At 37.1% G+C, this 13,921-nt stretch overlaps 1 protein-coding gene across 5 annotated transcripts in view; it reads right to left on the reverse strand.

The window, feature by feature from the left end:
• The window catches only part of LOC132108022 (rho guanine nucleotide exchange factor 12-like), a 78,530-nt gene that overhangs the window by 36,709 nt on the left and 27,900 nt on the right, over nt 1–13,921 (reverse strand). For 4 of the 5 annotated variants that reach the window (XR_009424396.1, XM_059514463.1, XM_059514465.1 and 1 more), the window contains exons 3-5: nt 12,414–12,508; nt 9,967–10,023; nt 218–316 (exon numbers count right to left, since the gene is read on the reverse strand). Coding sequence is in view for 4 of the 5 variants with exons in the window: in XM_059514463.1 (XP_059370446.1) it covers nt 218–316; nt 9,967–10,023; nt 12,414–12,508 (251 nt within the window). In the remaining variant the exon portion in view is untranslated. The remainder of the gene's footprint in view (nt 1–217; nt 317–9,966; nt 10,024–12,413; nt 12,509–13,921) is intronic. The other variant, XM_059514466.1, reaches the window with a different exon arrangement.

Here is a 13,921-nt window from a genome sequence, read left to right on the forward strand (position 1 = left end):
CCTGAATGACTACCTTTCAGACTAAGATCAAAAAAAGTTTTATAAATACCATTTATATTTAGATATAGTTTTGCTGTTCAGACTTAAAAAAATGAATAAGTTGAATAACATTCAGCTTATTTTTTTTTAAAGAGAGAGAGAGAGTCTCGAAAGACGCCTACAGAAGCTGATGTGGGCGGAGCCAGAAAGACGACAGCATGATAGACGGGCATTTTACCCTGTTTGACGAGCTGCACGAAAACAGGGTTGTCCCCACTGACGGTCAGCCCAAAGCCGTTCTCATCTTTCTGAATGATCACGCATCTCTGAACCAGCCCTGGAGGAAGAGAGAGAACAAGAGGAGAGAGAAATTGAGCTATGAAACTGATTTTACTGGATTGCCAATGTCTTTATTAAAGCATTCATCAGGAGAGGTCTATCAAAGCAGATTACAGTAACAATGACTCCGATACCTGATCGAACTGACAGAGCTAGTTAGTGCAGACAGTCACAGGCATAAAGTACTTAGCAATATAAAAAAATCTGCAGTCGTGAAATGAAACCATCAATCGCGCAATCCAATTAAAATCTAGCCCCCCTCCCCAGAATAATGGAGAGATACAAGAAATGATGAGAGCAATGGAGATGTGGGTTATCACGGTCATCTAATGCTGCAGCGTGAGAGATGGGCCTACTTTCAAAACTGATAGCTCATCAGATCTGAAAACAAAAGCCACAGTTCTCAGATCACAGAAATGAATATGAACTGCTCAAACAGTCACACGCATATGTAATATACCCTCAACTCTTCAAGAAATATTGCAGTTTAAACAAGACTACAGTCAGTGTTGTTTTCCACAGAGTAAAAGCTATGCTTAAAATATAGTTCTATTACATGTCTTTCTCACATCCTTGCATGTATTGTGAAAATTACTTGATCTAAATGGTCATGACTCAATTTGAAAAGATTGAATTTAACTGAGAGAACTGGTAACTGATTACATTTCATGGTAACCCATGTGATGTTTAGGTGTTACGGATATACTTCTAAAACGGTGATCCAGTGCTATGATTTCAAGTGCATTACTGTAAGTAACAATGTTTTTCATAAGTCATTTTAATTTAACTGTTTAATACCGTTTATTTTCTTGCTAACTGGACACCATACAGATGCTGTCTGACAGGTTTAACCCTCCAAATTAAAACAAATTATCTAACAAAAAAAAATTATGAATTAAAGATTTTCTGAAGTTAATGTAACAATAATCGCTTATCAAAAGTATTTATGTTTTAAAATAACTCTTCAAATAAAAACTATTCTTTAGATTCAACAAAGAATACTGAAAATATTATGGTTTCTATAAAAATGTTAAAGGGATAGTTCACCCAAAAATGAAAAATTTAATTTCATAAGTCTTTGCAAACTTCGTTCATCTTCGAAATTTCTTTCATCTTCAGAACACAAATTAAGATATTTTCCATGAAATCCAAGAGCTTTCTGACCCTCCATAGACAGCAATGCAACTACCACGTTCAAGGTCCAGAAAGGTAGTAAGGATATCAATGGAAGTCCATTTGACATCAGTGGTTCAACCTTAATTTTCTGAAGCTACGAGAATACTTTTTGTGCGAGAAAAAAAAAAAAAAAAAAAAAAAAAATTATATATATATATATATATATATATATATATATATATATATATATATATATATTTTTTTTTTTTTTTTTTTTTTTTACTTTTTTTTTTTTACTTTATTAAAAAAATGTAGACACTCGTTCAAAAGAGTAGGGTTGCAACCACTGATTGATCAAATCCATTATTATCGATAATGAAAATCATAGACATGTCCAACTTCAGCTGGTCGCATCAAATTACAGCACTGAATAATAATGCACTTCTATGGACAAAATGCATCTAAAAATAGTGCAGAAAACAGAATGAACTCCTGCAGGAAAAGTACTTGATCAAATCTGCCCAAAACATGAGAAATCTTTATTTTAAGCTTCAAGCTGATGCATTAGCGTAATGGCTTGCCCTGTTAGGCACTTTGACAGATAAATTTGTGCATCCTCAGTTCAAAAAACTTTCAGTTAACGGTCATGTCCTTATCTGTAAATGTCACAAATTCATGCAAGCCTTTCCATTTTTGCATAAAGGCACACCCTGACAGCATGTTTTAAGTTGAATTCTTTACTGAAAGAGCAACGGCATGGAGAGGGAGACAATATTCAGTGCAAAAACATTAATTGTGCTGAAATATCTGTTGTTGAACATTGAAAAAAAAAGTCAACATGCAGTGCGAGTAATTTATGAGAGTAGGAACTGTGAATGGACAGCAGTGTGTAATTGAATACAAGTATCTAAATATAAATGTCAGTTGCTTTTACAGGATAAATACATTTTTTCGGTTTTTTAATTTGCCTAATACAAGGCAATAACATTTTTAGATCTAAACTACTTTTTTCACAGATTCACAGTGTTTTCTCTATTATGACAGGTGGTGTAATAAATTGATAAGCATTGCATGTTTTTATAACAATTAGTTGACACATTTGTTTGAAGGACATTGGGCAGAATGTGGAACAGTGTGCTATTGTCAATAAAATTCAAATAAATAATTTTTTTATATATCATATTAATTGATTAAATAATCGGATAACTAATCGATTATCAAAATAATTGTTAGTTGCACGAGAGTACCCTCGATGTATGCTGATGCAGGAGCCGGCGTAGCCTGCCATAGAACCCTGCACCTTGTTTACAAGCAGAGGATGAGGAACGCTGTAGTGCTGCTTTCGGTATGACGATGTATCGCCACAGAGATTTGATGATACAAGTATTGATACAGCTGGCCCTGTATCGATATTGTGGCACGTGTGCAGCAGTGGACAATGCTTAATTTGAATACAAGAACAAATTTTAAAAATGAGTAGAAAAGTGCGTGGTTTCTAAAAAAAAAAAAAAAAATAATGAATAGAACATAATACATAGGCTACATCAAGGTTTAATCTGGCTGCAGAGGAACATAACTGGGTTTCCTGATATAAAGAGACATAATCCCCGAAACAGAGCTTCCTACTTGCGAAATATGGAAATACACTTACAATACAATTATGTGTTCATTTATAAGAGAGAGAGAGGGTGTGTATTTATGAATTACCACCGTTTTGCCACATTTTTCTATTAACAGTGAAGCGGTGGCTTTAATTCCTTTAAAAAACAATGTTACCAGCTCCTTGTTGAGAAAGATAATGTAGCTCTTGAGCGATTAAGCTATTTAGCTGATAAAATCGCAGGGGGAAGTATGTTCCAGAATGTCTGAGTGTGGACGCAATGTTATTTGTGTGAGTGACTGAGCTTGTGTGTGTGCGTAAGACACAGTGAAAACAGTGCATTAGTTAAGAACTTATTTTTTTAAACGTAGAAAGTGTTATTTTGTGCAGTGATAACCTAACAGCAAAATAAAGATTATTTATTATATTAGAATGAGTACATCACAATATACATTTATTAGAATGAGTACTTTATTATTTATGGGCTTAAAAACAAGATGCAAACAATCAGAATATTGTACCTGGTGGGGAGTGCCCAATGTAAACATGAAACATATGCCATTACTTACATTGCACTGTGGTAAAGTTATGGAGGCCTTTCATAATGCAGAGGTCAACTGCCTGCTCTGCCAGTAGTTAGAAATGACATTACAGTAGGGCTGAAACGATTCCTCGAGTAACTCGATTACAAAAAATGATCGAGGCAAATTCCTCGAAGCCTCTTTTAATTCATTTTAAATCTCACGTCAGGTTCTTTCGCAATGATTTTTTTAATGTGACACAAAGCGTTTACGTCACCCACAAAGCGGAAGGAGACACAAGCGCTGCGTCCGAAATCGCATACTGCAAGGAGTCAGCAGTGTTTTGATTTAAGGGCGCGGGCAAACGTAAAGAGAACATTGTGGCGTGTGTCCATTGCAAGATAGAGCTGGCATACCACAACTAGGGTCCTATGATTTCCGTGATGCAGAAAACGCGGAGGGAATCGCGGAATCCAGTCATTAAATCGGAATTTACAGTTAAACGCGGAATGGCATGGATTTTGCCAAATTTTGAATGAATTAATCAAAAATAGTTCATTGAACTTAGATAAAATCACGATATGGACTAATATCTGTAAATATTAAGCCGGAACAGTCTATTTAAATATGAATCCTGCATGTTCTGCGTGTCTCTGTTAATGAATGGAGCAGAAGCGTGTCTTCCTTTATTAACACAATGAGCGCGCGTGATGCTCAGGTGATTTTAGCGTCTGCTGTCTCACTAAATAAGACGTGAACACATGAACAACATCTCCAGAACTGCTCTGACAGTCACTTCATGAGCATCTGACCGTTTGATTTGACACATCACATACACAGAACTGTAAAGGTATGTCAACCCGTCAAAATGAAAGTCCGGTTAAAGACTATTGTTCAGCAGAATGTACATAGCCTACCACTAAAAAAAAAACAAAAAAAAAAAACACTTTTTTTTTTTTTTAAGGTTTAATCACACAACATATCTTCCATGTTTTCTATTTAATAGTAAATCCCCTTTGTTTACAAAAAGGTAAGTTAATAATCAATAATTAAAAGATAAATGAAATTATTGTTTTATGTGTTTAATGTTTAATGTGCATCTCAGAAAATGCTTTATTTAAAACCCCAACTGAATGGCACTTAAATGCACTTAATTCATCTGTCAACTTTCTTGTCATTGTTCACAGTACAAGTACAGAGAGAGAAACAATGGGTAACAATTAAATGGTTTTTTATGTATGCATTGCATTCTATGCATTTAAAAAATAAAAATATTTTTTTTCTAAAAAAGGAAACTTAGTTGTTCATTTTAAGAGACCTGTGATGGTCACCGAGGGACGTTCAACATGGACGTTAATACGCACAAACACACACAGAGACTGTATGGTGATGCAAGAGTTTATTGTAATTATTGATCATAGAGTGAATAAAATACCTGCAACCCTCAGGCCACACTCTCCACTGCAGAAACAAACACAGACTACCTTCCATTACAAAGACATTTATACTGGTGGCCAGCACCATTACCACATGTGGAGGGACAAACTCACAGAAAACACTTTACACATGTTCCCTTAAATATACAGAGTCTGAAAGAAACATTTTGGCATGATGTTCTACTTAATAAATCTACTTTGATGTTATTAATTCGTTCACATTAAACGGGAAATAACAGCAACAACTCGGCCACATTGCCCCTGAAACCCCCACTCACAATTAATACATGGTAGATTCCCACCCTAAGCGGAACCAATTAGAGCCCTGCACGGGCCTCAAATCTAGGCCCGAGCCCGGCCCTGGCCCGAGACGCTCAGGCCCTAGCCCGACCCGTGTCCGACAGCTCATCAGAATTATCAGCCCGAGTCCGACACGAGCCCGTGTTTTTATTTATTTATTTTATTACACAGCTAAAGCCTGCCCTATTTGCAACAATTAAAAAAGGGGTCAGTTTTGTGTTATGTTTCTTTTCATTTCTTTATCAAGTTAATTTAGAAAAATGTTTGGAGCATTTTTTTTTAAATGAAGATTTAAGTTAATCAGCCGAGCTGACAGCGAGTAGCCTAAAACATATTTAATCAATTAAGCCTCTCAAATTAACGCTAATACTTTACTTGGCTACAATAAAATCCATAGATATAAAACACTTCAAGTATATCACACAGACAGTTGGTTTAATACATGTTTATTTATTAAACCACAGTGAGTAAAATAAAAAAAAATTTAAATCCTGAGGCAGGCTCGCAACAGCGCTCGCAAACGAAATGAAAAATAGCCTACAATCTAAACAAATTAAATTAATTAAAAACAAACTTGCAGGTTATCTTACCTCAAAAATGCACCACAGAACATGTCCATTCTTTTTTCCATTAGTTTCCAACAGTTAAACGAAAATAAAGTCCAGTCAAATGAAAAGTTAGAACAGTCTCTTACAGAGCATCGTGGAGAAAAAGAATAGCATCCAGAGTGGAAGGTTTTAACCCAGTCCTCCTCTCTTCTATCACTCTTCCCGCTGCGCTGAAGAGATGCGTTCGCTGCTGCTGATGGCGGGACACTAAACACAGAGCGAGCCAGTCTTGACAGTTGTTGTAGCAGGGTCTCGTGCTGTTTCCACCATCTCGTCCATCACCTTCCATGTTGTGATTGAGGCGCAGGTATTGCTGTACTTCATCGTCGTCATCCTCGTCCTGCTCCACAATGTTTTCAAACTCGGCCAGCGCTCTCAGCGCAGACACAGAAATGCTCGCCGCTGCATGAATCATCATTTTATAATTATTAGTTGGCCAACTAGGCTATGATTAATACATTAATTAAGAGGCCTATAATAGCTACTACTACAATAAGTGGATATAAGAGAAGTATAATCGTGGGTCGCGCTGACGGAAAAGCGTGCGTGCGTGCGTGCGTGCGTGCGTGCGTGAGACTGTCATGATTGATTGATTGATTCCTTTATTGTCATTGTACAGCGTACAATGAAATTTTATACTTTCCAACGTACACAGCAAGAGTAGTTACAATCATATTGCAAATTGCCAATTATTAAGTAAGGTGCTTAATGTTATTCCACTTAATTGACTGCATGTCAAGAGTGTCTTATAGTAAAAATTTGAGGTTGTAGTTCCAGTTCATGGTTCATTATCCTGATGGCATTGGGATAAAAACTGTTCATGAATCTGGTTGTACGTGTTTTGATTGACCTAAAGCGTTTCCCAGATGGCAACAGTTCAAAAAGCTGATGGGCTGGATGATTCGGGTCCATCACAATGTTGCGTGTTTTCTGCAGGCAGCGGGAGTTAAAAATATCATCCAAAGCAGGTAGCTGTTGGTTTGTGATGTTCTGTGCGGTTTTTATAACTCTCTGCAGGGCCTTTTTGTCCCCAGCCGAGCTGCCTCCATACCACACCAGCATATTATATGTTAGGACACTTTCAATAGAACATCGGTAGAATGACACCAGGAGACGCGCTGACAGGTTTATTTTCCTAAGCATGTCAGTAGCTATGTCAGTATAATTATAACGGGTTGAATTATCAGATTATGAAAGTTATGAGGTTATGAAATGTCTATGTTTGTTTTTCTATCGTCGACGTCAACTTCTCTTTTTTTTATTTTTATTAATGTCTAAAAATATAAATAGAAAAATAACCCAAAAAAGGCCCGAGGCCCGGCCCGCATGTGAGCTATAACGTGAAAATTGGCCCGAAGCCCGGCCCTAGGGGCATAAATAAGTCGGGGCCCGTCGGGCTCTGGCTGAAATGCAGGGCTTTAGAACCAATAATTCCTCCCATTGTTTCTTACCAGGACTCTAAAAATCACGGGACAAACGCTACACGTGAACAATACACATAGTTTACAGGTATTTCATTCCCTATCTGATCAATAATTACAATAAACTCTTGTATCACCAAACAGTCTCGGTTTGTGTTTGTGCGTATGTGTGCGTATTAACGTTCATGTTGAACGTTCGGTCCCTCCGTGACCATCACAAGACCCAGGAGTCTTATTTTCTCTTGCTTAATTAATATTGCACTTTAAGCAAAAACACATTTTATCAGATTACTCGATTAATCGATGGAATTTTTTGTAGAATACTCGATTACTAAAATATTCGATAGCTACAGCCCTACACTACAGTATGCTGTGTTTAATAAACAGCTGTTTTAATCAATTCTGCTGAGGTGAAATTCCGTGCAGTCCTGTATCGTGATACATACCGTATAGTGACTTTGCTGGTGATACACAGCCCTAGCACAGGTTTCCCACACAGTGATTTATGGCGGGCCGCCAAAATATCAAAACTGACTGCCATAAATAGATTTTCCAAAAGGCTTCGACTTCATTGAATAAACATGAGCACTGCACGTTTCAAAATCAAAAACCGCTTCAGATGTTTATATATCACTGTATTTCAGAATTAAACGGACTGTATTTAGAAAATTTTCGATTTCATTTTCATTTCATCTTGCATGTAATGCTTGATAAGGCAGTGTTTGTGAGCTCAGAGCTGCTTTACAGCCGTTACCGAAGAAAGCCCTTTTTCTATCGTGTTTAATGATTTTGATTAATATGCACGAGGGCGGGAGAGAGAGAGAGAGAGAGAGAGAGAGAGCGCAAGACAGCGCTCGTGTAGTTTGAAGACTGTGAGTGAGTTAAATTTGGGTGTTTCGCCCTTTTTCTATCGTGTTTAATGATTTTGATTAATATGCACGAGGGAGAGAGAGAGCAAGAAGTGCTCGTGTTGTTTGAAGACTGTGAGTGCGCGCGCACAGCCGGGGCTCTCTCTCGTACGCGCCCTGTCAGGCGCAGCACAGTCATCACTCACCGATCAAATAAGGCTTTGAAAGCCGCCAAAAAAAAGATCAATGCAGAAAAACCCCTGGATTGGTTATATAACGATCCGGCCATCGCGTATATTCCGCGCACATAAGGTATACGTTTTGCAAACGTTTTTTAGAGAAATAAAAACAGGTCGACGAATCGATGCGCATATTTTGCCTCGACGTATTTTTTGCGTCGACGTCATCGATGACCTCGATGCGTTGTCCCAGCCCTAATACATATATATATGTATATATATATTGCATATATATATATATATGCAATATATATATATGGGGGCGGGGCAGGGCCTCCACAAATAGAGTGTAAGGCTGTGGGAAACACTGAACAGTCTTAGTAAACATGTCTGAAGATTTAATCAGAGAAGATGACTTGCTTTTTTTTTTTTTACCCCAGCCTTACCCCAACCAGAATATACAGACGATGAACTAAGAGAGATGGACATTCTATGTCAGAACACCAGCTCCAGCTTTAGGACCACTACACACATGTTGAGGTACTATCATGAAAGTGCGTAATTTTGTCAAATGGACAAATTGTGATATGTATATAATAGCATGATGGCATGCGATACTTCTAAATGTTGTGAAAAGTTATGTTTTTGGTCAATGCATATAGCAGAGAACAGACTGGGCATGTGACTGTTACTTACATGACTTGCTTGATGTTAAAGAGCCATTAAGTGCAGAAAAAGTTGCAGACAGCAACTAATTGCGGTCTTGTGCTGTCTGACTACTAACAGTATTTACTACTGATCGCAGAACCATATTTCACTGACAAGCTGTATATTATATCTTTGTTTCCTTGTTTTTTTTTTAGTTTTTTTTTTTTATTTGTGACATTGCTTTTTATGTAGGCTAAAACACTGCTGCTCACATTCCTACGTTGTAGTGTTGCTTTCTTTTCCAAGAAAAATCGATTGTATAATTGTAATTTTTTAAATATAATTAAAATTGATTTCACACACTTAAAGCAAAATCTTATCGCATATCAAACATTGTATTATTTAACAAGGTATCGCATATAACATTTTTCTACAATATAGCACAGCCCTAATATGTCTATGCAGGGTCAGAAAGCTCTTTAATTAATGACAGCATTTTCATTTTTGGGTGAACTATCCCTTTAAGTAGCACAACTGTGTTCAACATTGATACGAACGGTCATAATAATGGCTGCTGAAAATTCAATTTCGACTGACAGGAATAAATTACATTTTAAAATATATTAAAATATAAAAGCTTAAACTGTAATAATATTTCACAATTTAGTATCACATTTTTTGAACAACTGTAGTGCAAACATTTCCATTGCTCAAAAAAAGTTCTAAGTGTATCATTGAATAATTAAAGTATCAGGCATTTAAACCGAGCACCCAGACTCTCTCAGTCTTTATCTTCTGAACCATTAAGAATAATGCTATATGTTATTTACCAATAATACACACAGAGACCAAAATCAACTCAGCAGGGAAGCTGAACATAAATAAACGCTGATAACACTTGAACTTCACAGTGTTGGAGAAGAATCACCTGCACAAGAGTAAAAACAATACTAGAAACACAGCAATCTTACCACAAGACTCAGGTCTCCTGTCAGCCCCTACAAATCCACTCTTCTGCACCAGCACTTCTGAGCCACACAACATCATGATACAACACGACACACACACACACACACACACACACACACACACACACACACACATATATCACAGAGGACACAGAGAGAGGACTCAGAAAAAAAGAAAAGAAAAGAGCAATGACACAAATACACACACAGTGTGGCTGTTTTGGAAAGGGTCATTGTCTATTGATAAGCAGTCAAATCCCCAAGGTCTTACATATTAACAAATTGTCTACCCTCAAATTATTAATAAGTTGTTCATGTATTAAGGACCCCAGGTATTAACCCAGAAATCAGCGCTTAGCGCAGATGCAGATTATAACCAATAAACAAAGTTTGAGCTGTAAAAGTACTTTAACGAGAGATAACATTCTCAAAAAAGGTTACTTAATGATGTTGGTTTTATGGTTAATAATAGTTAATCATAACATAAGAGAATAAACTGTGGACTTGATTAGCCTTTGCCTACTTGAATTTCTCACAAAAATGTAATCAGTGATATTGTTTAACGGAACGTATACGATTTATAGCAATAGTCTCCATCATTGTGAGGCTATACAGCTTTGGGCTGAAATTAATCACACAAAACAGCCACACTTCTCAGACACTCCTAAAGAGATACTGGGAAGACATTAGGGTTGGGCGATATATCAATGTATTCTCAATGAACTTCCTGGAAATGTAAGATTAAGTAACATTGTGAATTGTGCAATGATTCTAATTTCGGTGTTTTTTTATTTTTGTTTAGCTTCTAGGTATTTTTAATTTTTTTTTTTAATTTCTCTTTAAATTTCAGCAGCAAAACTGTGTTAATGTTTGTAAGTTGAATCTAGGGATGGGCGATATATCGCATGCGATTGTCACATGCATTTCGTCAGTAAAGCCGGTTCCCTGATTAGCGGTAAATCACCATCACCTTCTTTCAAATGGAGCGGCATTTAATAGAATTTTAGTTGAATCCATTTCCATGAATCAGAGAGATGCTGAGAGATGACTTTTTTTGTAGGCCATGCTAGAAGCAAGCATCATCCTGGACCCCTCAACAAAAACCCAGCAGGATTTTTCCATTGTTCTTGGATTGTTGCAGAAAATAAGCTGTGGCCAACAAACCTCAATCAACAAAGAAAGGGTATTACTGGTATATTTTTTGTCATAGAATAAAACATGAAAATATCTTCAGCCTGTTATCATCCATAAACCTTATTTCTGGCATTTGACCAAAGACTTCTTCAAAAAACCCGGGCTGAAGGAACTGGATATGTAAATATATGTTAACTTGTTTCTGGGTTTTAAGACTCATTTCAGCAGCACTCCAAATCTCTGATTCAACTCCAATGCTCCGGTCATTGCTGAAATATGTAATTTTACATATTGCATTTTTAATAATAAATATTACTGTAAATATTACTGTTTATAATTGTAATTTTATATTGGTGTATATAAATATATATTTTTATAGTATTACATCATTGATTATTTTTAACTACATTTTTACTGTATTTTAATTTTTTGCATTAACCACTTTGAAAGTAGTGGCCAAAAATGGTTGCTTGGTTGAAAAACAAAACAAACCCAAAAATATGCCAATTCCAAACACTGTCAAAAGAATGAAAAAATCTTTTATATTTTAAGTTATATTGCCCAACCCCATAGTACACTGAATGCCACATTGTGGTTAAGTTGTTTTAGTCATGCGTCAGAAGAGGCAGTTCCAACACCAAAGGAATATCAGAAATAAACATGCATCACATCCTCCATTCACCGCTATCCTCTCTAACATGTGAAAGTGAGATATTTGTTAGATAAAACCAATAAAACATACTATGCTCATGTGAAACCTGCTTCAGAATAGCTCAGAAATCTTTGAAAAGACTGCTGACGAAATTCTGTCATCATCTCGTCTTTCAATCAAACAGGAAAACATCTCCCCATCCAAACAATGTTAATCACATTTTAATCGATATGATTATCACATTGTTCTCCACCATAAACCTCACATTAATGGCCATGCACAGGACTGCTTTTCCTTCTCTACCCTCACCAGCGGCTGAGAGGAAAAACAGAGGCGAAACTTGAAAGAAAAACACACTGACAATGTCTTTCAAATGCCAAAACCGGGGCCAGGAACATGTGCATCGTTTATGGTCAGCAAGTATGAATCATGCCGCTGTTTAAAGCAGTTCCACTGCAGTTAGTGGATGGGTGCAGCCATCCATCTGTGCTGTGTGTGGAGGAAACTGTTTCCATTTAAGAGACTGAAGAGACTGTGTGAGAGGAGCAGTGTGCTTCAGTCCACACCACACGCACACACGAGCAGTCAGGACAGCCTTTAGTACAGCTAAACACTGCCTTTCTGTATGAGTAGAGTGTGAAAGAAACTCTCGGATCAAATGTACCTGTGGGGTCAAACTCGTGTGTAGGGGTACCAGACTGCTTAAAGCTTTCGGGTCTCTTATCGGGAGGGTGGTCTCTGCTGAGAGTGCTACTGGTTCTGTAAACACAAACAGGAGAAATCAATATACAAAGTCAATGAAATACATTAACACACTGCAATGAGCACATAAAATAATACACCAGTGTTTTTTATCTGGGAGGGTTGTGACATAAAAATGTGCTGCAGTCTAATAGGGTTGAATACATTAGGTGAAAAAAATACTAAATGCAAATAATGAAACCATAAACTATATGAGAAAATGCTTCTCTTATTTTTGTCGTTGCTGAAATGAAAGGACATCAAACCTAACAATATTTAACACAAATTAATTTGCTACTTGGTGAAAGTAAGTAGAATTTGTCAGATGCCAACATGCACATGGTTGTGACACATGCCCTGATCTCCAAAAACAAAACTCCCTAGGTCCCTTTAAGACGTGTTAGTTCACTCTGCGGCCATATTGGTAACGCCCCTGGGCAGCTATTTCCAGGCATGCAACTACAGCTCCTGACTATTTGAATAGAGAAAGACCGTGATAGATAGATAGATAGATAGATAGATAGATAGATAGATAGATAGATAGATAGATAGATAGGTAGATAGGTAGATAGGTAGATAGATAGATAGATAGATAGATAGATAGATTGATAGATTGATAGATAGATTGATAGATTGATAGATAGATGTTTAGGCTTGTCCAGTTAACCACATTCTACAGTAAAGTAACAGGTGATTCATATTTGAATCTATCTATCTATACATAATTCTGGAAAAATTATTAAAAGTATATTATAATTTTACTAACTGTACTGTATCATCATTAGATTGACAACCTTTCTCTTTAGATATCAGCGACAGCATTAAAGAACTCATATCGTCAACTATTAATTTTAAGTGCACTGATGGCACTGTTTTTTGTGAAGTGTTGAGTAGCATCCTCTTGTGCAATGACTATTTGCTTAGTTAACTTCCTGCTAGGACAACAGATGTGCCCCACTGCGCTAATGTCGCCCTATTCATTACACACATCAATTAAGAGGCTCCACATGAGTCCTGCCGGTTCTTTATCACAAAGGCAAGTGGAAAAGCCTGCAGTAACTATGACTCCAGGTCTAAAAGTAGCTTCGGCAGAAAAGCAAGTCGAGGTGAGGTGAATGTGTTTAACAGCGCTCCGCTTCCCGCTCACAGGCCGTGTGAGAACCCTCTGTTTACTAGGCTAGTCAGTTATGGGACACAGTGCTGAAAAAGCCCTTTGTAGGCTTGTCCGACTGCGTCTAACTGAGAGCCACTGTACTTACAACCCACTGCCATTTTCTTCACATGGACTCACTAGCTTGACCCGTGGACCTCGCAGAACGCCAAACTGACTAAAAATAATATGCAGAATGAGAAACATCTCTGCGAGACAATCACTTCAGCAATTTAAATGATGGAGGGTCAGCTAGACCTCACATTTGACTGCCAGTTTGT

Source organism: Carassius carassius, chromosome 28, assembly GCF_963082965.1.
Source record: "Carassius carassius chromosome 28, fCarCar2.1, whole genome shotgun sequence".
NCBI classification, from domain to species: domain Eukaryota; kingdom Metazoa; phylum Chordata; class Actinopteri; order Cypriniformes; family Cyprinidae; genus Carassius; species Carassius carassius.